At 34.7% G+C, this 27,459-nt stretch overlaps 1 protein-coding gene across 2 annotated transcripts in view; it reads right to left on the bottom strand.

Annotated features, from left to right (window-relative positions):
- PPA2 (inorganic pyrophosphatase 2) overlaps positions 1–27,459 on the bottom strand; it is a 104,702-nt gene that overhangs the window by 11,849 nt on the left and 65,394 nt on the right. The window contains exons 8-11 of one of the 2 annotated variants that reach the window (XM_009207297.4): positions 19,162–19,289; positions 16,358–16,443; positions 4,314–4,383; positions 738–1,634 (exon numbers count right to left, since the gene is read on the bottom strand). In XM_009207297.4, the coding sequence (XP_009205561.1) occupies positions 1,626–1,634; positions 4,314–4,383; positions 16,358–16,443; positions 19,162–19,289 (293 nt within the window). In that variant the 3' untranslated portion in view covers positions 738–1,625. Of the gene's footprint in view, positions 1–737; positions 1,635–4,313; positions 4,384–16,357; positions 16,444–19,161; positions 19,290–27,459 lie in introns of those variants that run through there. The other variant, XM_003899048.5, reaches the window with a different exon arrangement.

Genomic DNA, 27,459 nt, shown 5'->3' with positions numbered 1-27,459 from the left:
TTGCAACTCTATCTGTGGTCTAATATCTATTCAATTTTTGGAAATGTGTACATATACTTGAAAAAATCATGTATTCACTAATTATGTATGTCCATTAGATTAATCTTGTACATTTTGTTTGAATCTTCTCTACATTCCCAAAATATTATTTAGCTAAAGGGTCCTAAAAGTAGCATCTTAACCCCCAATAGTGAAATCAAATATCTTTAAAGACTATCAACTAATATTATCTGAAAGGCAAATCATGTCTTTGCATACACATACACACATGCACACACAAACACACAATCTTTGTTCTCTATAAATGCTCTGAGCCTTGCTCCCTGAAATAAAGATCCAACTGTTAGTCACAAAATTCTCAAGTATTGGGGAAGAATCTCATATCTTTTGGCTAAAAAATCAGGTGGTTAAAAAGAAAAAAAAAAACTTTACAAAAAGAAATGTAGGCTGGGTGCGTTGGCTTACACCTGTAATCTCAGTGCTTTGGGAGGCTGAGGTGGGAGGACTGCTGGAGGCCAGAAATCTGAGGCCAGCCTGGGCAATATAGTGAGACCGCCCCCCCCAACTACCAAAAATTAGAAAAACTTCGCCAGGTGTGGTGGCACACTCCTGTAGTCCCAGCAACTTGGGAAGCTGAGGTGGGAGGATCAATTGAGCTCAGGAAGTCAAGGCTGCTGTGAACTATATGATCATGCCACTGCACTCTAGCCTAGACGGCAGAGCTAGAACATGTGTCTCAAAAAAAAAAAAAAAATCATAATAATTGAGTGGATCTGCAGTTGAACTATTACATACAGGGTCCTGTTGCCAGGGTCCACATGCTGTAGCCCACTGAGAGCACTCTCTCTGCCTCTTATGGTTTCCTAGTGTGTTGGGATCAAATGAACAAAACTTGTTACGATACAGTCATGCTTTCTGTGATAATATATAGTTCAAACATCTATATTTGTAAACAAAGCCCAATAATCATTTTGATCATTTAAATTCTTCTGAAATCTTTTCAGATCTATCCTTCTTAAGATCTCTAACCTAAGTACAATAAATTACTTCTGTAGATAGTTTCTATTTTGTTTCTAAGATGGTTCTTAATAATTTTCATCAATTTGTCAGTTTATATTTTATTTTTCTTAGATATTCTGACAATATTTTTCCCAACTGATTTGTACGCATTGTTGGATGACTAACAATTTGTTTAGTCTCAGTGTTACACTTAATTGTGTTTTGATCAATATATGTTCATCCAGCATATACTTCCTACAATAGTTCTATTAACCACTGAAAAGTTTAGTGTATTTCTTTTCTTTTCTTTGTCTATTTTAAAAGTACAAAGCAGTTAACCATATTCTAAAATCTCAATCAACACGTCCTAAGTATTCTAGCAACATGCATCTCAAAAGTGAAAACTTCCATTATTGTCTGGCCTTTTAGTGACCATACTTCGGACTCATTTAACACCTACAGATAAGTCTCAAGATAATATTACTTAGGTACATGTTAGACTTGTTAATTTGCTCATTCTAAGCTACTAACAAAATCTGGGTCTTCTAATTTGTTTCATACAAACCCAGGACTTGATACGGTCTGAATCTGATCAAGTATGATGAATGACTTCTGCTTCTGTGTCTTCAATTATTCTAAGCAATTAAAGGACAAAAAAAAAAAAAAAAAAAAAAAAAAAAAACTGACAACACTTTGAAGACTGCACAATATTCAGTATACAGCAAAATGAAGAGACATGGAAATATACACCTAAATAATCTGATTCAAACACTTCAATGTGATTCCGAAAAGAGGAAATGAGACAAAATGCTTTTATGACAAAGAATTTCATTATTACAAATTAAACTTTATATGAGAAGGGTGTTAACTAATCTGGGCTCTAAGAATCCCAAATCATTCATGAGGGTGCTAATGGGGTAATTCTTTGACTTACAAATATTTAATGATGAAAATTGGCATACATGAAGTTCCACTGAGCTAGTGAAGAGGCACTGGTTTCTCTAATTTGTGAATTTCTGATGCAGTATTCTCAGTGAAAAATTATTCAGTATAGTGTCTTCTTCATTATTATAAAGCTCAACCAAGTTACCAAGCCAGGTAATTAAAGCTGTATGTTAACCTTTCTGAATTATAATCTTATTCCTCTAATCTAAATAGATCATATATATGTCCTCCAATTTTTTTTTTTATTGTTTTGCCACTAATGTGACAGAAAGCAATGAAAAAAACAGGATCTAATATAGAAACTTTGAGCCTGTGGCTAATTTTAAGACAAGTATCTACTGTATTATTTATGAATCTACAACTGAAATACATGGAATAGACTTAATCTGAGATTAGTGAGACAGACTGCTTGTACAAAGATGAAAAATTTTTGTTTCCCTTCATTTTTACCCTTAAAGAAGTAATGAAAACCAAATTCTGAATATAATCTACATAGATACAAAACTGATAACTTGGAGAAAATAATGTGGCCTGCATTATTGTGACAGCTTCCTTGTATCTTCTCTAATCTAATTATGGCCTACAGCCCATTCTCACCAATGCAACCAGAATGATCTTGTTAAAATCAAAGTCAGATTAGACCACTCCTTTGCTGAAAATATTTTAATGGTTCCCTACCTCATTCAGAATAAGAAACGCAATCCTTAAATAGCCTGCACAGAGTCTTTCATAATTGACCCCCATTTTCAAACCCAGATCCAAACATTTCTAATCTCATCTCCTCCTTTCTCCCCATACTTTCTCTTCTCTACCAGTCACTATGGTCACCTTGGGTGTTTCTTGAATACCTCAGAAATCCTCTTGCCTCAGAGCCTCTGGGAGTGTGGCCTTGAATGTTCTTCCTTCACCTGACCTTACCTTCTACAATTCTTGGCACGTATTCAGCCCTCTTCTTAGTAAGGCTGTGGCTGACCGCTTTTTTAATAACTACAACTCCTATCCCATTTCCGGCATTTTATCCCCTTGTCCCTGCTCATTTTTGTCATTTTTCAGAAGGCATTTTTGCTCTCTGAAACGTTCATTATTTTACTTGCATATTTCCTTCTTATCCATCTCTCCAGATAAAATGCGAGCTACACAAGGGCAGAGGTTTTTGTATCTTTTCTTTAATACTGCATTCCCAGCACCTATATCTTACCACATAACAGGCACTAGATAGTCAATACATTAGTGAAAAAAAAAAAAAAAAAAAAAAAAAACCAATAAATTGAAAGCAGCCACAATGATCAGCTAACATTTAGGAACATTTTAGTTGTTCTTGGTGTAAAGATGTAAATTCACTAGTTTTTCAACTTCATAGTTCTTAAAAACCCTTACTTTATAAATGATATTTCTAGCCTAAGACCACTCCTAAATACACTTTATATAAGCAATATTACTTGATTATCTGAATATAAATTTTCTAATTTAGTAATCTCCGAATCAGTCATTAATTTACTAATAAATTCAGTTGCCTCTATGCAGCATTATCACTAAGACATATAAAAATCCAAGGATATCATCTCAGCTTACAGAAAGAAAGCATGTGAGACAGCCAAACTAAAGGGAAATAAAAAAGCAAAGGGTCTTACCAATTTTATTTTTCTTAAGGTGAAAAACGTAATTTTAGTTTATTTTCAATTTTTTTTTTTTTTTTTTTTTTGAGACAGTTTCACTCTGTCGGCCTGGCTGGAGAGCAGCAGCACAATCTTAGTTCACTGCAACCTCTGCCTCCCAGGTTCAAGTGATTCTTGCACCTCAGCCTGCCAAGTAGCTGGGATTACAGGCATGTACCACCAGGCCCAGCTAACTTTTTGCATTTTTAGTAGAGATGGGGTTTCGCTATGTTGGCCAGGCTGGTGTCAAACTCCCGGCGTTAAGTAATCCACTTGCCTTGGCCTCCCAAAGTGGTGGGATTACGGGAATGAGCTCCCATGCTGGGCCAATTTTTTTTTCCTAAGCTGGAACTGTGCCAATAGCCAGTTCCAATGTAGAGGCTGGACAGAAGATCATTCATGGAGATACAACAGTACAGAGGAGAGCATATTTATATAAACAATAATAAACTGATGATAAGAAAAGCAGCATCATATGAAATTAGCTAAATGGTTAATGTACTTTCAAATACAAAATTTAAAAACTCAACTAAAAAGTTTTAAAGTTTTTCATTTAAATTCCTTGAATTTAAAAAGTAGATTTCAGTGTGATTTGTAAACTTTATGCTTCTCAAAAGGACTTGACACATTTCATTGCTAGAGATTTCAGAATTTCTACTAGACTTCCTATGACATTTATAAGATTAAAGGATGTCTTGGACGTTTGCCCCTTACCGATTCAACTAATGATCTTGCTTCCTCTTGAGTGCAACGGAAAGGGCTATCAGATATCTGCACGTTTGTGCTGGAGAGGAAAAGAGAATGTTATTATTAAACAGGATAAAAAGAAACAATTACCAAAAAAAACCCCAAAAACTAACTAACTCCAAATACTCCACATCAGTTGTATACTTTCAACCAATGACTAGAAACTGAATGAATAAAAATTAAGACAATGAAGATTATTGTATATTCTTTCAGGCAAGGTTAAAAGTATAGAGTAGTCCACAGCAAAGCACTCTCCAGAATGACAAAAGATTTTTAAAAATTATATTACACAAATCCTAATAATTTCCAGGTATATATAAAAAGCTATACCACAATTGCACTTCACCTTTATTGAAGAAAAGAGGAAGCAAATTTGACCCACTGAATGGGACCTAGGATAAATTTTCCTCTAAGCAAGGTGACAAACGTAGTAATGAGCTACTTAAAGTTTTTGCAGAATCTCTTTCACAGATAAGGAGATTAAAGAGGAAACTATACGAATATAAAGCTTGTTTTCTTATACGTAGGGAAGTTCAGCCAGGCATAGGAATAGCAGCTCCTTCCCTGACTAGGGAAGGCTCCATAGAGTCAAACACCACCTTTCCTATACCTCTAAAAGCATGCCACTCATTACATATTGCCAATCTCTAGACGAAAGCAAAAGCATTATTCCTCTGAAACATATTAAGATTGATTTTTTAAAATTTCATCAAAGGAACAGGCAGATTAAAATGGATAAAGAAAGAGGTGGTAGAGAAGGGAGTTAAAGCCAAATTAACTTTTTTAAATAGAAGAAAAAGTGATTAGCAAATCCCTAAAAGATAAAATAATAGGTAAAACACACGTAAACATATTCCCTCCCCCTCAAGTGGACCTAAGGATATACATTATCAAATTTATTTTCACAATAGCTTTGTGAAATATATTGAGATATCAGTGATAAAAAACATCTGTCTATATCTCTCTGTAATTGATGACACTGAGTATATAGTGATTATAATAAGTGGTCATTTTGGTTTCTATCCAGACTCCTAATGTGGGATTCATTTTCATTCTTGGCATGAATAGAATTTGATGAAAGTTAGCAGTAACATCTTTAAGGCTAAGCTTTTTTTGCCACATGGCACATTTACCTATATAACAAAACTCCACATCCTGCACATGTACCCCAGAACTTAAACTAAAAGTTGAGGGGAAAAAAAAAGATGAAGTTTTCTTGTATTCTCTTTTCTACAGCTCACGTTTAAGCAAGCTGAAAATTGAAAAAGGCAGAGCCTTGTAAGTCAGATGTTTCCTTGATGACTGTCAAAAATAAATTTAAAAAGAACCAGGCAAAAAATTAGACACTGTAAAAAAAGTGCTGGTCCTGTGAAGAAAGTATGGTATACAAAGTACTAATTACAATACATATAATGCTTTTAACATTATAACTAAACCAAAGTAAAACATTCCCTGGAAATTCTGGGAAAAGGATGGTGGATGGGGGCGGGGGGGGGGAGGGGCGGGTCTTTTCTAGATACAGTTGCCATATAAAATACAGAACAACCAATTACATTTGAATTTCAAATAAGCAACAAACTATTTGTTTGGTAGTATAAGTATGTCCCAAATACTGAAAGAGACACACACACTTACATGGAAAAATATTTGTTATTCTGAAATATTTAAATAGAAGAAAAAGTGATTTAACTGATGTCCTGTATTTTTAATCTGTTAAATCTGATAACCTTACTTCTTTTTCTTTTTTCCTCTCTCTCTCTTTTTTTTTTTTATTATACTTAAGTTCTAGGGTACACGTGCACAACATGCAGGTTTGTTACATACATATACATGTGCCATGTTGGTGTGCTGCACCCATTAACTCGTCATTTACATTAGGTATATCTCCTAATGCTATCCCTCCCCCCTCCCCTCACCCCACGACAGGCCCCGGTGTGTGATGTTCCCCTTCCTGTGTCCAAGTGTTTTCATTGTTCAGTTGCCTCCTATGAGTGAGAACATGTGGTGTTTGGTGACAACCCTACTTCTAAAGTAATCCTCTACTCCTACGACAAAATGAAACTATAAATAGGAATATCAGAAAACAATGACAATATTTAAGCCAGCACAGTAAAATTTAAAAGTATTTAAAATTTTATTTTAATTTTAAAAATTAAAAAAATTTTTAAAAATATCTCTGATAAAATGTCTTGACAAGTAACCAGTAGTGGATATCTTCGGAAAGTAAACTGACCCTGCTATTTTTTCACCTTAAAAAAATATATGAGCGGTTGGGTGCGGTGGCTCACGCCAGTGATCCCAGAACTTTGGGAGGCCAAGGTGGGCAGATTACCTGAGGTCAGGAGTTTGAGACCAGTCTGGCTAGCATGGTGAAACCCCATCTCTATTATAAATACAAAAATTAGCCAGTCATGGTGGCACACACTTGTAATCCCAGCTCCTTGGGAAGCTGAGGCAGGGGAATCACTTGAACCTGGGTGGTGGAGGTTGCAGTGAGCCGAGATGGCGCCACTGCACTCCAGCCTGGGTGACAGAGTGAGGCAATGTCTCAAAAAAAAAAAAAAAATGTGTGTATATATATATATATATATAAAATAGGATGATATATAAAAATCATCCTAATAGAATGAAAGATTACAAAGTTTCTTCTATTTACCAAATAGGCTCTTCGATCAGCTAAAAACAGTGCCAACATCCTCACTCACGTCCTTTTAGTCAATAATATATGTAATCTAGCTTGTAAGAACATATATGTATGTAAATATGTGTGTACACATACATATATGTACTTTACCCCCTCTTGGATTTAATAATTTGTACTTTGAATGTTTAAAAGTGTAATAAAAGGCATGATACCAAGAAATATTTTTATTTTTTCTGAACTGGCCTTCATGTAAAAATAGTTGTTTAACACTGATTCATATTTATTAGCCAATTCAAAAAAATCATACTACTTGTCAGGGACTTTTCTAGATGCTGGAGACACAATACTGAATCATGCAGCCCCCTAAGGAGCTTTTAATCTTTAAGATTCTTTTTAGTTCTCAAACTATGACTATGACCTGCCAGGGGAAAAGCAGTATAATCATTTAAAGGAGGGATGACTAAGCTTTTAGTGCCCACTATAAACGAAACTTAAAAAAAAAAAACTAAAAAGAATGCACTGCTTTCCTTTTTATATTAAGATACTAAATATTATATTTTAAATGTATAAATGTTACATGACCTATATACACCTTTGTTGACCAAAACAAGATGATATTAGAGCAAAAAATCAGTAAAACCAAAAATGCTGTGTACAACAAACCCAAATTACATACAAAAATAATAAAGTATATTAGTAGACAGATAATAGTGCTTTAGTGAAGGGAAAACCATTTTTTTCAAGTAAATCTCAAATCAAATAATGGCCCACAGTTATAATCCTCAAAGACAGTGTTCAGGATAAAGATATGTCAAGGCTTTTTATTCTAAAGCAAAGTGGTCAAGAAAAAGGGAGAGAGAAAATTTAAAGAGATCAGAATGACAAAAATTTTAGACCATAACCTCCAGAGTTTATAGAAGGAAGTGACCTTGGGATAAATGTACACAAAGGCAAAACAACTGAGGCTATCAATACATGAAAAAGTATCATATTACTGGTACCAAAACAGACATATAGACCAATGGAACCCCAGAAATAACACCACGCATCTACAACCATCTGAGCTTCAACAAACCTGACGAAAACAAGCAATGGGGAAATGATTCCCTATTTAATAAATGGTGCTGGGAAAACTGGCTAGCCATATGCAGAAAACTGAAACTGGACCCCTTCTTTACACCTTATACAAAAAACTAACTCGAGATGGATTAAAGACTTAAATGTAAAAACCAAAAACCATACAAACCCTAGAAGAAAACCTAGGCAATATAATTCAGGACATAGGCATGGGCAAAGAGTTAATGATTAAAACACAAACAGCAATTGCAACAAAAGCCAAAATTGGTAAGTGAGATCTAATTAAACTAAAGAGCTTCTGCACAGCAAAAGAAATTAGCATCAGGGTGAACAGACAACCTAGAAAATGGGAGAAAATGTTTGCAATCTATCCATCTGACAAAGGGCTAATATCCAGAATCCACAAAGAACTTAAATAAATTTACAAGAAAAAAAAAAACCATTAAAAAGTGGGCAAAGGATAGGAACACACATTTCTTGAAAGAAGACATTTATGCAGCCAACAAACATATGAAAAAAAGCTCATCATCACTGATCATTAGAGAAATACAAATCAAAACCACAATGAGATACTACCTGATGCCATGAATGGCAATTATTAAAATGGCAATTATTATCAGAATGGCAATTATTAAAAAGTCAAGAAACAACAGATGATGCTGAGGCTGTGGGGAAATAGGAATGCTTTTACACTGTTGGTGGGAGTGTAAATTAGTTCAACCATTGTGGAAGACAGTGTGGCGATTCCTCAAGGACCTAGAACCAGAAATACCATTTGACCCAGCAATCCCATTACTGGGTATATATCCAAAGAAATATAAATCATTCTATTATTAAGACTCACGTGCACGTATGTTTATTGCAGCACTATTCACAATAGCAAAGACATGGAACCAACCCAAATGCCCATCAGTGATGGAATGGATAAAGAAAATGTGGTACATATACATCATAGGATACTATGAAGCCATAAGAAGAAATGAGGTCAGGTCCTTTGCAGGGACGTGGATGAAGCTGGAAGCCATCATCCTCAGCAAACTAATGCAGGTGCAGAAAACCAAATACTGCATGTTCTCACTTACAAGTGGGAGCTGAACAATCAGAACACATGGTCACAGGGAAGGGAACAACACACACTGGGCCTGTTGGTGGGGGGATGGGAGGGAGATTATCAGGACAAATGGCTGATGCAGGCAGGGCTTAACACCTAGGTGATGGGTTGATGGGCAGCAAACCACCACGGAACATGTACACCTATGTAACAAACCTGTACGTTCTGCACATGTATCCCGGAACTTAAGGTAAAAAAAAAAAAAAAAAAAAGGAAGTGCGAGATTAAATATACCTTTCTCTAGGAATGTAAAAAGAAACAACTTCAAGACCTAAATAATTTAGATGAATTGAATATATTTATTTATTCAGTAAGCATATTTAGACTACCTACTATGTCAAGTCCTGCTATCAAGTGCTGAGGTAAAAACTCAATACAAAGTGTTAAAAAAAAAAAAATCTACCCCCAGTTCTACATAGAGGTATGTACAGCAGTGATACAACAGCCCAACAAAAATGAAACTGTGCAGAGATGACATCTAAACTGCTTCTTCAAAAATATGAAGATGTCCACTGAAGACAGGCAAGGGGATAGGAAGGAAGAGCCCAAGAGGCTGGAGGGCAGGTTTGGACACAATGTTTAAGAATAGAAGGGTTGGATGAAATCCCATTTTTGAAGGGAATCATAAGGTGTTTTTAGGCATAAAAATGAGTCATATTCATACTTTTGAAAGATAATTCCGGCAGTACTATATAGAATATGTTAAACAGGAGAATGATTGTTAATAAAAAAAGTTTATGAGCAAAGAAATGCTAAGCAACTGAATTAGTGCAGTTCCCCTCCCCCCCCCGGAAATGTCTGGATTAATTTTATTACATTGTAATGGTTTGCACTTTAAATGTAAGGATAATACTAAATTTCCAGTTGGCCATTATTCTCTTCTTCCCTTTAGGCTTTTTGAATTAAAATATTAAGAAAGCGATTTGCTCAATTCATCTTGTCAGAATTTATAGCCAAATTCATAAAATGTGCAAACATTTTATAAGAAAGTTTACAAGGTATGTTAATAATTATATTCATGCATTGTAAGTGTACTACCTTTTTAAAAAATCACTTTTGATTCTATAAAGTGAATTAAAATGCCTTATATCTATTCAAAACTAAAGGTGACATTAAATGACATTTTAGAGGCCCATGTTGAAAATGAGCTAATAAAGCCAATTAATCCATACTAAATATTAAAGAAACACGTTTCCTCTTTTTGAAAGCTACAAGACACTAAATTCACCGGTTCCCTTATATTAAAATTTTCAGTTTAATTCTTTAAACTAGTGCTTTTCATGGACAAATACAAATGTTAGCACTAAGAGCCATTTTCATACCCAAAACTGAAAACTTCATGCACATGGACATCAGAATAAAAAATGATGCAAATATTTAATATGAAGTGACTTTTGGCATCTGCGTTCCCTGAATAGAAAAGAGGGTTCCCTTTATGTCAGGCATTGCAACAGCCAGAATGAGACTTTTATGAATTCAGGAGTTGACCCACACTGCATCTACTCTGAGAATAATAACCATGTTAAACTTGGAATTCATTAAGTATTCTCTCTCCATAGTAGTAATAACAAACAACAACAACAACAAGAATAATAATAGCTAACACTTAAGTAGCTTTTACTCTGGACCAGGCACTGTTTGAAGCACTTTCTATTTATTTTATTTTATTTTATTTATTTTTTAAAAAAGTATTATTATACTTTAAATTCTAGGGTACGTGTGCACAACGTGCAGGTTTGTTACATATGTATACATGTGCCATGTTGGTGACCAATGGAACAGAACAGAGTCCTCAGAAATAATACCACACATCTACAGCCATCTGATCTTTGACAAACTTGACAAAAACAAGAAAGGGGGAAAGGATTCCCTATTTAATAAATGGTGCTGGGAAAATTGGCTAGCCATAAGTAGAAAGCTGAAACTGGATCCTTTCCTTACTCCTTATACGAAAATTAATTCAAGATGGATTACAGACTTACATATTAGACCTAAAACCATAAAAACCCTAGAAGAAAACCTAGGCAACACCATTCAGGACATAGGCATGGGCAAGGACTTCATGTCTAAAACACCAAAAGCAACGGCAATGAAAGCCAAAATTGACAAATGGGATCTAATTAAACTAAAGAGCTTCTGCACAGCAAAAGAAACTACCATCAGAGTGAACAAGCAACCTACAGAATGGGAGAAAATTTTTGCAATCTACTCATCTGACAAAGGGCTAATATCCAGAACCTACAAAGAACTCAAACAAATTTACAAGAAAAAAGCAAATAATCCCATCAAAAAGTGGGCAAAGGATATGAACAGACACTTCTCAAAAGAAGACATTCATACAGCCAACAGACACATGAAAAAATGTTCATCATCACTCGCCATCAGAGAAAAGCAATCAAAACCACAATGAGATACCATCTCACAGCAGTTAGAATGGCAATCATTAAAAAATCAGGAAACAATAGGTGCTGGAGAGGATGTGGAGAAATAGGAACACTTTTACACTGTTGGTGGGACTGTAAACTGGTTCAACCATTGTGGAAAACAGTGTGGTGATTCCTCAAGGATCTAGAACTAGAAATATCATTTGACCCAGCCATCCCATTACTGGGTATATACCCAGAGGATTATAAATCATGCTGCTATAAAGACACATGCACACATATGTTTATTGCAGCACTATTCACAATGGCAAAGACTTGGAATCAACCCAAATGTCCATCAGTGACAGACTGGATTAAGAAAATGTGGCACATATACACCATGGAATACTATGCAGCCATAAAAAAGGATGAGTTTGTGTCCCTTGTGGGGAGGGAGCAGGGGGGAGGGTAGCATTAGGAGATATACCTAATTTAAATTAGTGCAGTTTTACAGCTAGAATGCACCCAAGAATCAATCAAAACTTGAAAAATATGTAAGACAGATGGATCAAAATAAATAATGGTTAATAAAATAAAGTAGTAAACACAATAGTACATTTCTGATTTCTTAATAAGGTATATCAACTGGTTGAGAGAGTGGGAGAGGACTGAAGAATAAACTCAAATGTCAAAAAATGACTTCTCCCAGAATCGAGTTTAAAGTTTTCTTAGGTAAGACTAGAAATAATAAAATTCTCTCTGTTAAAAGAATATTTAGCTTTCAGAGTAAACACCCAGCAGTGGAAAAAATAAACAACAACAACAACAACAAAAAACTTATTCTGAGAAAGAGAATTTTCAAGGAATCAATTAAAAGAACTTAATAAATGCAGTGCTCCTGAAAAGAGAAGAGTCACTACCTGGATTAAAAAAAAAAAAAACAAGGCTAGGAGTGGTGGCTCATGCCTGTAATCCCAGCACTTTGGGAGACTGAGGCAGGTGGATCACCTGCGGTCAGGAGTTTGAGACCAGCCTGGCCAACATGGTGAAACCTCGTCTCTACTAAAAATACAAAAATTGGCCAGGCATGGTGGCCGGTGCCTGTAATCCCAGCTACTTGGGAGGCTGAGGCAGGAGAACTGCTTGAGCCCGGGAGGCGGAGGTTGCGGTGAGCTGAGATTGCACCACTGCACTCCAGCCTGGGCAACAGAGTGAGACTCTGCCTCGAAAAAAAAAAAAAAAAATTGTTGGCTTTAAAATATTATTCAACAATTTACTCCAACAGATATTTATTGAGTAGCTACTACATGCCAGGCATTAGGAATATAAAGATGAATAAGGCATCTTTATTCATCTGTTCTTGAGGAACTTATATTCTAGAGAAGAAGATAAATTCATGAACCAAGTACTTAATAACTGTGACAGATGTAATGACGAAAATCCGCAGAGAACAAGGAATACAGAGGGTACTGGCATTTCAACTAGCAAACTATATGAGGGAATGTTTCCTAGAGAAGACAAAGTAAAAATTAAATCTTAAAAGATGAGTAACATGGCCAGTTCAAGAAATGAGAAGACAATCATGGCAAAGGAAACAAAATGAATAAAGGCCTAAAGATCACTACAAGCACAGTGTTTGTGAGGAGTGACAAGTGGCCTTCAGTTATTGGAACACAAAATAGGAGACGAAGTGATGGAAAATGAGGCAAGAAAGGTTATCTAAATCTTGGAAGGCCTTGTTTGTTTTTCCATGAGAACAAGTTTGGATTTTATGATTCTTAAGGCTGGGCACAGTGGCTCACACCTATAATCCCAGCACTTTGGGAGGCTGAGGTGGGTGGATTGCTTGAGCCCAGGAGTTTGTGACTATCCCTAGCAACTTAGCAAGATCCTGTCTATACAAAAAATTTAAAAAGTAGCCAGGTATGGTGGTGCATGCCTGTACTTGGGAGGCTGAGGTGGGAGGATCACTTAACTCTGGGAGGTCGAGGCTGCAGTGAGTCATGTTCATGCCCCTGCACTCCAGCCTGGGCAACAGAGCAAGACATTGTCTCAAATAATAATAATAATAATGATAATAATAATTATAATACAGTTCTTAAGCAGAGAGGCTCATCAGAATCACATGGGGGGCTTGAAAAACATACATGTTTAGACTCTACCTCCTAAAGATACTAATACTCTAGGTTTAAAGAAGGGGACAATGCATCTGCGTTCTCTAACAATTTCCCTGCTTAATACTGTGTATTACATATACATTGAGAGAATGTCTACAATAGTTTGGACCTAAACTGAACTGAGTGAGAAAAATGGGTTTCAAAAAGGAAGGCAGAGGAAGCTTGCCAATCTATAATGGTACAGTTTAAGGAATTAAGAAAGAAAGGCAATTCATTATAGAAAGGCAAAAGAAATAAAAACTAACAACTCTGATTACATTTCCAAATTAAGTTATGATAAAAAAAAAAGAGAAATATGGATTAAAATAAGTTAAAATTCTGAAGATCTTGACTTTAAATTTTCTAGATGCATATGATGTATATACTGAAACTTACATCCTGAAAATTCTTACACTAAAAAAAGTTATTTTGTTGTAAAAAATGTAGAGGAGGTAAAAGAACATAGCTATTAAGAGAGTAAGGTTTAGGCCAGGTGTGGTGGCTCATGCCTGTACTTCCAGCACTTTGGGAGGCCGAGGCGAGCGATCACTTGAGGCCAGGTATTCGAGACCAGACTGGCCAACATGGAGAAACTCAGTCTCTACTAAAAATACAAAAATTAGCCAGGCGTGGTTTCAGGCTGACATAATCCCAGCTACTTAAGAGGCAGGAGAATTGCAAATCACTTGAACCTGGGAGGCGGAGGTTGCAGTGGGCCAAGATCGCACCACTGTGCTCCAACTTGGGCAACAGAGCAAGGCTCCATCTCAAAAAAAAAAGAGAGTACGGTTTAAATCCTGGCTCCACCATGCATTGTGTGACCTTCGGTAAGTTACCTAAATCTTTATGTGGACTCAATTTCTTCATGTGTAAAATGGAGATAACAATACGTATTTTATAGGATTATTGAGTATTAATTACATAACATATATAAATCACTCAGAACCTGGAACATAGTATAGAGTTAATAAATGTTAACTCTTACTGTTAATGTAATCCTTATCATTACTCAGGAGGCTACAGCAAAATGATTCCAGAGTTTAGAAATAAAGTTACCTTCACAGTAAGGATAATTAGACTCAGCACAGAAGGAATGAATTCAAGTTATAGATATACTAACCAAACAAAGGTCTCTGGCTCTGTAGCTGAAGAAACCTGGGGAAACACTCAAGTCTCATCAAAGACTGCATAAGCTTTTTAGAAAATGTGATCAGGAAGGAGATAAGACAGCAAAGAGCAAGCAAATATTTCCTCTGACAGTCAGAGACCCTCCCCTTCATACTGGAGGGACTCACTACACTGTAGTCTTAATTTTAGACCATAAAGAATAGCTCAGTCCACCATTTACTAGGATAGATAAGACTAGAGGACATTCAATCATATCCAGCTTTGCTGTGAATAAAATATATTATTTATATTAGAAACAATTACCTACATTTTAAGATTATGCTTAAAAAAAAAAAAAAAAAAAGAGTGCTCTGCATACGAGGTAAGAAAAAAGGGAGAAGGCCAAGGAGTTGACAGTGTTTCTTTAGTAAGCAAGAGAAATAAAGTCAGTATCTTGAATGCCAAGCATTTGTGTTGTAGGCAAAACGGGCCTTCTTGATGACTTAGGTAAAATATTCCTTGAGATTAAGTAATTCTTTACTCCATCTGATTACCTTATTCTAGTGATTTCTTTAACGACCCTCTTGATTCCCAGACTGTGCTCAGAGAGCGCAGGGACTCTATCATATTCATAGTAATATCTTTAGTAGCCCCACAGGACTGCTTTTGCCTCCTATACTTAGACTTACCAAGAGCCAGTTGTTTTTGTTCCTAAATGTGTTTGTCAATTGTACTTGTTACTATAATTTCAAAATTTTAGTATTACGTTCACAGATGAACTGTGAAAGAGTGTGGAAGAACTGTTTCTATGAACATTAAGTAGGTTATAAAACTATCGAGGCTTTAAACAATACCGAGGCCCTAAAAAGCCTCAATAAAGGTGAATCACTACAAAAATTTGATATCAAATTGGGTGTGGATAACATAGTTTAAATGATTTTTTAAAAAGAACTCTAAAAATCTGTCAGGGATTTTAAGCTATAAGGAGTTTAAGGATTACAAAATCTTTATTTTCTATCCTATGTTATATTAGAGTATATACAAAATCTATATGGAAACGAAATTAAAAGGGACTCAGCCCTATATCCAAAAATGGGTGAATATGCATTTCAATGTTTTAAATTACACGTTTGATTTATGTTACTATTAATTCCTCTTAATCAATCAACTAGTGATCATGATGAATAAGAAGGCTTTTTACTTTCTAAGAAATTATATGGTTGTTATTAGATTAAAAAAACCATATAGATTTACATGTTGAAAAATTGCGTTTTTCATCTTTGCACAATGTATTTCAATTAAATGTCCATTTATTTGTCAGTATTCCCACTAAATTATAAATCCCTTGAGAAAAAGGATCATGTCAATTCCTAGTTTAATAGTGCCCAACACTTAGTAATGCTCAATAGGTAGATACTCTGTATTGTTTACATTAAAAAAAAAAAAAATGAAATTTTCTTTTTAAAAAAATCTGAAATCTGAGTATTATGTGGCTGTTTAATACCAATTAATAATAAAATAGTGTTACTTACATACAAAGGACAAATTCTTACCAATTTATAGCTCCTCCATTACACTTCTTCATAAGCAATGCTTTCCAACATTGATGAGTGGATTTAATAACTTCAAGAGCAAAAGCCTAGCTCCAAACAAACAAATAAAAAAAAGACGTATTTAATATCAGTCACATTGTTATACTAACACAAAACTAATCTTGTGATGACAGTTAACTGTTAAGAGCATGAAACTCCAGAGTCAGGCAAAGCTTGGTATAAATTCTGGCTTCCTTATTTGTCAGCTGTGTGACTTTGGGCAGGTTACTTAAGCTCGCTAAGTCTCAATTTCTTCATCTATGAAGTAGAATGTAATAGGGATAATCTACATCAGGGTTGGCAAACTAGGGCCTATGGGTCAAATCCAGCCTGCCCCCTGTAAAGTTTTACTGAACAGTCACATTTGTTTGTGTTTGGCCTACGGCCTGCTCTAGTGCTGCAATAGCAGAGTTGAGCAGCTGTGACAGAAATCATACGATCTGTGAAGCCTAAAATATTTTCTATATGACCCATTACAGAAAAAAGTTTGCCAACCCCTGATCTAAGTCACAGAGTTGTTGAAACAGTAAGTAAGATGACATGTGTAAAATGCTTAACCCAGTACCCGGCTTGTCAGTAAGCATGCACCCATTAATTTCAGCATCATCAAAACTGCAGGCAGTCTAAATGTAGTTTTTCAAAGTAATTTTAGACTATCCACTGTCTGAAAGTAGTATATCTCCTTGACATTTATGACATTGTCTAAAAATGCATTAGCAACAACAGATACACCTCTTGTTGGATATACATCCAGTAAGAACATCTAAAGAAAACTTGCTTTATAATTCCAAAGCAGAAAGTTCTGTGGAGTTTTTTCCCAAAAAATGTTGCTCGTTTTCCTTATGGAGAGTCCCTACTGGTTAGTTCAAACTCCTTTCTTCTCCAATGATAACTACACACATTATGATAATAAAGAAACCAAAGAATCTTGGGAACTGAGACACAGTAATAATGGGAAATTTATCCTCTGAAAAGAGAATTTCTCTCAGGTCTTCTATTGCCTGCGATGGAGGACGGCTTATATCTTAATGAGATAGTGTTGGGCGGGGATCTCACTTCAGATACAGGACAAGAAATCTAATACATTATCTGATTATGTAAGGATAGATTTTTAATCCAATTATTTGGATAAGTGTGATTATTTAGAACCAATTTCAATACCTGCTTAAAGGAGTTGCAAGAAAAACCCAGAATAAAAGAAAGGAGCCATCTTTCCAACCATATTAAAGGGGCACAAATTAATTCTTGAGTTATGCCCTGCTATGGTTTGAGGGGATTTGTCCTCTCAAATCTCTTTCAAATCGATCCCCAATGTTGGAAGTGAGGCCTAATGGGAGGTGTATGGATCATGGGGGTGGATCCCTCATGAATGGCTTGGTGCCTCCTCAGAGTAATGAGTGAGTTCTTGCTCTGTTAGTTCCCACAAGAACTGATTGTTAAAAAGAGCCTGGGCACCTTCCACCTCTCTCACTTGCTTCCTCTCTCACCCTGTGGCATGCCTGCTCCCCTTTTGTCTTTTGGCATGATTGAAAACTTTCTGAGGTCCTTACCAGAAGCAGATGCCAGCACCATGCTTCTGGTATACCCTGTAGGACTGTGAGCTAAATAAACCTTTTCTTTATAAATTACCCAGCCTCAGCAATTCTTTCATAGCAATACTAAAGGAACTAAGGCTCTATATTTTAAATAGCAGTAGTAAAAAGCAATGCATAAAATAATTATTTTCTGGAGAAGTTGTATAAATGACCTCATCTTTATACAGAAAAGAATTACTATTTGTCAAAAAAAACGAAAACCAAAAACTACCTCATTCTTTACAAATTTGTGACTTAGCAGACTTACCCTGAGGCAATAAGGAGACACAAAAATACTATATAGGTTTGAAATTTCAATTATCTCAATAATAAAATGTAAATTTTTTAAAGAAAAAATAATGTATTGTATAAATGTTTAATCCTTTCAGGAAGATAATTTAATCTAAAATAATAATTTTATATTTACATTTAATAATCCCAGACAAAGCCCTCAAGATTTGAAGGATTCTTTTAATGTGTCTTCAAAAAAAACCACTGAGTCCAGCAATCAATTCTTTTACAGCAAAATACCCATCATAAATTTTAAGTTTTCATTAACATGCCTTATTTCACTTAAAAACATACTTACTGTTATCCACTTAAAAGTTGGTTTCAAATATTCAACTTACCTAGTGGTAATAACTTTTAAAAAAATTCCATGTTTTAGACTTTAACTCCTTGGCCTATTCTCTCCATTTATGTCATATTAGAGATACTTTGTGGTAACTCTGTGGTATTCTAATAGAAAAATCCTATGACAGTAAGATAATTCAGGTGTCCTTTCAATTGTTAAGCAGCTTAGTTCCATCGTGGTAGAATGAACACTTAGGAGGGAGCGCCCTACGGATTTATATTAAGGGTGCGTAACTTTCTCCTCCACAAAACAGTAAATAGAAAGTTTTTCTATGTACACAATTTGCAAAATTAGACTGATCATGAAACTTGTTCATTTTCTAACATGTAAGAGCTATAGACAGATAGATGGACATAGATATTTTTCAGCCTTGGTGATTCACTTAGAGAGATCTTCTGAAGCAAAATTTAAATAATAAAATAATGTTTTTAAATATGTAAGTCAGTAAAAAGCACTTTTCTTACCATACTATATATACATATTCACATAAGAAACTCCCCAAGTGAAATGAGTATTGTACGGGAGGTACATTTTAAAATAAAGATTCTCATCTTCACCTTGTTTTTGAATTCTCCATTAAAAGCAAACTGGTTTTCTGGTTTTCCATCTGGTACCTTATATAATCTAAACCAATTAAGAGTAGCTTCCAGGTAACCTGGTTTGAACTTCTCGACATCATCAATATCTGTAAAGAAAAAACAAAAAGATGTTTTGTTAAGAACCAAAATTCATTCCATTTAGTGGCAGAGCATTGGACTGAGGGAGCCAGGAAACATGGGGCCCAGTCTAACCGGCAGCACAATTGATTATGATACCTAGAGCAGCATCACCATTGATATGTATATCACCTTCAGACTTTTGTGTTTTCGTATGTATACTACTATTCCTGCACTCTACAAACATTTACAAAGCATCTTCAGACAATGTGCTATGTATGGGGAATAAATGGATGGATACAACAAAATTCTTTTCATCAAGATACTCAGAGTTTTTACCTCAGGGAAAGAGACAAAGAGTTAAATTGCAATTAAAATGCAATGAGATTTTAACAGAGGTAAACATAAGCAATGTTAATGTCATAGAAGAGGGAGTAAAAGAAAGCATTATAAAAGTGAGAAGTACATCACTAACTGGACAAGAGGGGAAAAGGTAGAAGGAACAGCACACATAAAAGCAAGGGACTATATTTTAGAATATACAAAGATGGTTCTGCATGGCTAGAGCATCACTGTTAGGAGGGAGGGGAGAAGGAGGAAACACCTAGGAGAAGCCAGTCACTGAGGATCATATACACAGTAATCTCCCTTTATCCACAGTTTTGTTTTCTGCAGTTTCAGTTACCTATGGTCAACTGAATCCAAAAATATTAAATGGAAAATTCCAGAAATAAACAATTCGTAAGTTTTAAATTGCATACCATTCTGAGTAGCCTGATGAAATCTTGCGCTGTCCTGCTCCATCCTGCCCAAGACATGAATCATGCCTTTGCCCACTGTGGCCGCATTCTGTATACTACCCACCATTAGTCACTTAGCAGCCTTCTCAGTTAGCAGATCCACTGTCTTGGTATGGCAGTGCTTGTGTTCAATTAACCCTTATTTTGCTTCAGAATGGCCACAAAGCACAAGAGTAATGGTGCTGGTAATTTTATTACAGTATATTGTCACAGTATATTGTATTGTATACAATATATTTGTTACAGCATATTGCTAAAATGATTCTGTTTTGTGATTAACAAAACAAACAGGGATGTTTTGCAAAAATTAATAAATACTGAGTTCATTGAATGTACGGTTTTCTTATTCAGAGGGGAAAAAAATCTTTTAGTCTACTGACAGTGAGTATCTAGAAATGCAATTTAATCAATGCCCAAGATAAATAATTTTCTAGGCTGGGTGCAGTGGCTCACGCCTGTAATCCCAGCACTTTGAGATCACCTGAGGTCAGGGGTTCCGACCAGTCTGGCCAACATGGTGAAACCCCGTATCTACTAAAAATACAAAAATAATTAGCTGGGCATAGTGGTGCTTGCCTGTAGTCCAAGCTACTCAGGAGGCTGAGGCAGGACAAATGCTTTAGTCCAGGAGGTGGAGGTTGCAGTCAGCCAAGATCATGCCACTGAACTCCAGCCTGGGCAACAAAGTGATAAATAACTTTCTGTTGTTTAAGTCTGATTTACGACTTCATCATTGTACCTTACTCAGACTATCATTTTCTGTTCCATTGTATATAACTTATACAAATCATGTAACTTTTATATGATTTTTGTTACTTAACTCACTGACTTCCAAGGAGAAAATGAAAGCTAATTATCTAATATCTGTCTCAGTCTAGGAGGCTTTCTCCCCAAAAGTCATAAAGAGGAACCCATTAAGCAAAGACACTAATTAGGAAAAAAAGTGAAAATTTTATAATGGAAATAGGAAGTATAATTCTCCAAATATAAGCTAAACTTTTCCTTTCTCAACTAATTATACCCTAGGAGAAAACAGCTGCACTGTCCCAAATAACAAAACAAAAAATTACAGTAAGATATTTAAACATTTTTAAAACCTCAATAGCAAATGCCTGAAGCCAAATTCTTACATCCAATGCCAACAGTCAGTTCAATAACCCCTCTGAAATTATAAAGTTCCAGCTAAAGTATATAAACTTATTTGTGGTTTATGAAAAGCATACATAGATATATATAAAACTTAAACTTGTTCCTCATGAAATTCCTGAGAGTTAAGAACAAGTATGTTTACATTCAACATAAGAAAACTACAGCTAAGATAGTTGAAAAGGTTTGCCAAAATCTATCCAACTCACTCATGATAGAACTCCTATTACATAAATACAAGACTTCTAATTCCATGACTTCTGCTTTTTCTTCTATACTGCCTAGTAACATTGCCTAAAGGTTTTATTTACATTTAAAAAATGTAAGTAAAGATGTATTTTTTCAGTTTTCTTTTACTGTGATAAAATATCCATAACATAAAACTTGCCATGTTAAGCATTTTTAAGTGTATAATTCGTGACATTAAGTATGTCTACAATTTTGTGCATCCATTAACACTATCCATTTGTAGGACATCTGTGATTAGATACATTTTTTACAATCTATGTTATTTTAAGAAAAGTGGCAATTCTCTAGTAGTCATTTATTCCCACTTGTGGAATTAATTTTATAGGAATTTTAAAGATGAACTAATCCAATAAAGTTAGGATAATCTGGAAAAGCTATATATGTAATCAAGCTAAATCTATTTCAGTTTCTAATGTTGATTACAAATTAAGCTCTTTTAATCGAACTCTACTTGATCAACTTACTGGACTGATTAGTAAAGACTCTACTTCTGTAGAACATTCTGATTAATGTTCACATGTTATGTATGCTGACTCTGGCAGAGTACTCTAGAATGAAGCCAAATTTTTGTTTCCATCAGTTAAGTTTTAGCTTTACCAAGCATCAGGTGTGTTTATTCCCAAACCATTTATGCTAACTGTATCTTTTATTATGAGATGTAATTAAATATTACATAAACCAGTGAATTTATGAGTACAGAAAAGTTTTTGTCTTTATGAAGTTAATTTGAATGTTCTGAAAGAATTCAATAAAACGTTGCTAAAAATATCTGTTGTCAAATTAAGCCTGGAGCTAGGTACCATGGCATGCCCCTAATCCCAGCTACATGGGAAGCTGAGGTGGGAGGATTGCTTGAGCCTAGGAGTTCGAGACCATTCTGGGCAACATAGTGAGACCCTATCTAAAAAAAAAAAAAAAAAATTAGACCTGGGTAGGAAAACAGTTAGATATTAGGAGGAAAAAGAAAAAAACATAAAAATCTGCAGTTAGGCACATAGGCTGCTTTGCAAGTAAGGTAAGAAGAGAATTTTAGATATGAGAGGTCAGGGATATCCTCTGGTGAAATCATTTTAGTAGAGTCTTGGATGAACTGTGGGAGCAACTAATTCAGGTATCTGAAAGCAGTACAGTCTGGGAGGAAGACAGTAAATGCAAATATTCTGAAGTAAGGGTGTGCTTTTAACATTTCAGGGAAAGAGTAAGAAGTCATAGCTAGAGCACAGTGAAAAAACAGAAAGAATTAGGAGATAAGATTAGAGAAGCAGCCACAGTCCAGTCACAAAGGACTCTAAGGGCCATACTAAGGACTACAGCTTTAACTTTGGGATGGTTTTGGGCAGAGGAGTAAATGTTTTAAGATCTTTCTATCTGGTGTGTAAAGAAAAGACTACATAGAGGAAAAAAAGGAAGCTGGAAGTCCAATAAGGGGCTGCTAAGAGTCTACTTAGGTGAACTATGATGAGGGCTTAGACAAACGTAGTTGTATGGAGATAGTGATGATTGGTAAGATTTTGGATATTTTTTACAAAGTAAAACTAAGAGGAATTACCAATGGAAAAAAAAATAACAATAATAAACCAGTAAAGATGGGACTTACATGAGATTCAAAGTATCAAAGAGCAGAAAAGGACAAACCTGTAACATTAATAACCTAAATTACAGTAAAACTAAAAGCAGTCCTCAAAATTTCTTTTTTCTCTTTCTCTTTTTCTTTCTTTTTTTCTTTCTTTCTCTCTCTCTCTCTCTCTTTCTTTCTCTCTCTCTCTCTCTCTTTTCACAGTGTCTTGCTCTGTCACATAGGCTGGAGTGCAGTGTGCAATCACAGCTCACTGCAACCTTGACTTCCAGGGATCAATCAATTAACCCACTTCGATTTCCAAGAAGCTAGGACTACAAGTGTGCAACACCATGCTTGGCTAATCTTGGTTTTTTGTTTGTTTGTTTGTTTTGTTTTGTTTTTCAGTAGAGTTGCTTTGTTTTGTTTTAGTCACTCTGTTACCCAGGCTGGTCTTGAACTCCTGGGCTCCAGTGTTCCTCCTGCCTTCGTTTCCCAAAGTGTTGGGATTACAAGTGTGAGCCACCACGCCACCCAGCCCATCACCCCAGATTTTTAAAAAAGGCTTTATAAAGAGTGTCATAACTTCTGACAAATAGTGTGCAGTCATGATTTACTTTCAAATTTGAAAATTTAATTAACAAAGATTATATAGAATCTCCCTAAGGGAATGTTTATATTAAAACTATAAAAATACATTTTATAAATAATCATTTTTCTATATAAATACATTGAAAATATCATAAATTTCTCTCTAAAATTCCAGTTGAAAAACAGGTAATAATGAAGCAATATAACAGAAAAATTTTAAGGTTCCATTGGGTTTTTCCAAGTTCAGAGCTCTCATTTTAATTTAGTTTTTCTTAACTAACTTCGGTTTATGTTTCTATAAAAGAAAACCTAAACTTACCTACCATTTTATCTCTGTAGACATGAGATAAATCTAACACAACACGTTCTAAGAGAAACGTTTATGACTTATTTTTTCCCTTCACTGGGGATACTGTATATCTTTCATATAACCAAATTTCCTTTCCATATAAACCAATTCACTTGTTTCTAAAATCTAATTAGAAAATTCTTTCTACTCTTTTTTTTTTTTAATCCAAAAACACACTCTGTTAAACCAATGGGAGTTTCTAATCTCATGTGTTTGCCAAGACTTCAATATTACCCAAACTTCAGAATAAAACATACTTTACAAGTAAGTTAATAGTAACGATATGACTTCAAAAGCCAAATTGATAAGGTATATTTTATATATGCAGACCATGAACAGTATACATGAGAGAAATCTAGAGAAAGTATGAGACCTATTTAATCTAGAGACATATTAAAACAATAAGCTTTAAAAATAATTATATACCAAAAACAAAGAAAATGTTAATAAATTTTAAACATAAGGAAATTAAGACAACACAGTCTATAAGTACAATATAATAAATTTAAAGATCAACAATAAACAAATTTAAAAACTCCTGCCTACTGAAAAAGAACCACCTCCAGTCCCCCGATTTTTTAAATATAATTAAAACATAAATATTAAAAGGAAATAAAGAAGAAAAAGTCTTATTAAATAAATAACTTTTGGGTCCAAAAGAAAATAAAAACTCTAAAAATATTCAGAAAATAATGACAATGAGAACACTCAGGAAGTTTCTAAGAAGAACTAAAGAAAAACATGTTTGGAATCAGACAGCACTAAGTTTAAATTCCATTTCTGGTACTTATATATTGTATCACCTTGGGGAAAATATACTACCTTGTTTCTTCAAATCCAGAACGGGGAAGAAGAAATCAAGGCTGTTATGTGGATTAAATAATGGGTGAAAGTCGCCGAATAAAAGGGAATAATTCTTAACAAATATCAATAATTCTCTCTCCAATTCCCCAAAACTTTGTCTATGAATGCAACCAAAGTTATACTTACAGGCAAATTAATAACCTTAAAAGCTTTTATCTTTCAAAAATAAATATACAAACATGAATTAATTTTTAGAAAAATACTAAACAGATTTTCATTAATACTGAGTTACTTTAATTTGCATAATGTTCCTGACAAATCAAGGTAGGTAGGCATAGTTATAAACAAACACAAAGACTAAAAATAACATATAAAAGGTATCTGGGCATACATATATACACATACACATGCATATTTATTAATAACTTTTTGCTATACACATATAGTTTTTCACTTAAAGACCCTAAATGAATTTGTAATTAATTTCTTATTTAACAACAGACGTGCTTACTTTTATCCCTAATATTATTACAATTTAGTTCCTATAAATTTATTTTTTTCCAATGTGTTGAAGTTTAACCCCTTTTTTAAACATTTGGAATGGAGAGGGAATATATAAATAGAACTACTTGAGTGAAATACCTATAAATATTTATTTCTGGAATGAGGCTTTCACTGAGTTCAAGTATATTAACCAAACTATCAGCAAATAAAAACACTCCTCAAGTTTCCAAAGCATTGTGCTTTGGAAAAAACAGAGACCTTTGACAGGAGGGGCACTAGATTCGTGTTTCAATGTACTCCCTCAGGCTAACCTACCTAAAATAGATACCTTATAAAAAGATAAACATCAAACAGACTCAAAAACAAGATAAGTAACTTTGTAGACCCAAGAGGGAACAAAAATACAAAACAACATGTAGGGCTGCATCCAGGGGCACACAGGAATCCTGATGTGCAGGCAGATAGGACAGGCTGTAAGCCCGGCTCCTGTCAAGTAAAGGCAGGATGACCATGCGATTTATTGTATATACTGGAATATTTCTGAGACCTATATCTAGAGAAAAAGCAGTTAACAGAAATCAATCCTTATATGACCTATGCAAATAAGAATTTTAAAGTAGTTATTACAAATATGTTCAGGACTTTCAGGAAACATGGTCACAATGCACGAACGTATGGAAATCCAAGATGAGGAACTGATACTATAAAACTTCAAAAAAAAAAAGAACCAAAAGGAGGATCTGAAATGAAAAATCAGGTAGGCTTAACAGCAGAACGTGGATATGGCAGGAAAAACAACAACAACAACAAGAAAAAACAGGGAAGTAGAAGACACATTAACAGAAATTATCCAGTCTAAATAACAGTAAGGAAAAAAAAGATGAAAAAGACAGGAAGAGTGTTAGTGATTTGTAAGACAATAAAAAGTAGTCTAAAATATGTATATTTAGTCTCAGAATGCAGGAGAGAAAACGGAGCCCCCCCCAAAAAGTGAAATAATATTGGCAAACATTTCCCAAATATGGTGGAAAAACAGGAACTTACAGACCCACAAAGCTCAGTATACCCTAAGCAGAATAAATACAAACAAAAGGCAACCTTAGCACATCAAACAAAAAAAAAAATTGCTGAAATCCAAAGATAAGGAGAAAATCTTTAAAACAGTCTGAGAAAAAAATAATACATTATACACTAGTAACAAAGTGTACATGAAGGATTAGTTCCAGGACCACCATCTGCTCCCCGAAAATCCATGCATATGAAAGTCTCACAGTAGCCCTGCAGAAACCAGCTATACGAAAAGTAGACCCTCATTATACTGTGTTTTGCAACCTTAGAATACTGTTATTTTCAATCCACATTTTGTTGAAACAAATCCATGTATAAGTGGACCTGTACAGTTAAAACCCATGTTGTTCAGGGGTCAACTGTATATGAGGTAACACTACAAATGGCTGTTCACTTTTCATTAGAAGCAATGGGGGCCGAAAGAAAATCGAACATCAATATAAAGCTTAAAAAAAACCCTATAACTTTAAATTCAACATCAAGCAAAATTGTATTTCTAAAACAAAGGCAAAAAAAGATTATTTTAGATAAATAAAAATGGAGAAAATTTGCCACCAGCAGGACTGCACTACAAGCATATATGAAAGTCCTTGAACTGAAAGAGAATGACACCAGGTGAAAACTGAGATCTACAGATCTTCAGGAAGAAACAAAATACATGGGTATGAAAATGGCAAATATGTGGGCAAATGTGAAAGACATATATGTACAGGAAATGTCTTTAAAAAACATTTTGTTATTTAAGACAATCTGTAACAAAGTATAAAGAATGAACACATGTTCTGACAGCAACTGGATACACTGCTGGTAGAAATACAAATGGTAGAGCCACTCTGGTAAACAATTTGACAGTTTCTTACAATGTTAAACATATAATTACCATCTTACTCAGCAAAATTATTCCTGAGTATTTCCCCACCGGAAATGAAAACATGTTCACATGAAGACTTGTACCTCTCCGCTCATAGCAACTTTATTCATATTAGCCTGAAACTGGAAACCCGAATTTCCAACAACATGTGAATGGATAAACTGTGGTATATCTAAAAAATGTAAGACAGTTCAATAATAAATTAGGAAGAACCACCCTAATACATGCAACAATATGCATGAATCTCCAAAGCATTAGTTAA

Source organism: Papio anubis, chromosome 3, assembly GCF_008728515.1.
Source record: "Papio anubis isolate 15944 chromosome 3, Panubis1.0, whole genome shotgun sequence".
Classification (NCBI taxonomy): Eukaryota; Metazoa; Chordata; class Mammalia; order Primates; family Cercopithecidae; genus Papio; species Papio anubis.
This window is presented reverse-complemented; position numbering and strand designations above follow the sequence as displayed.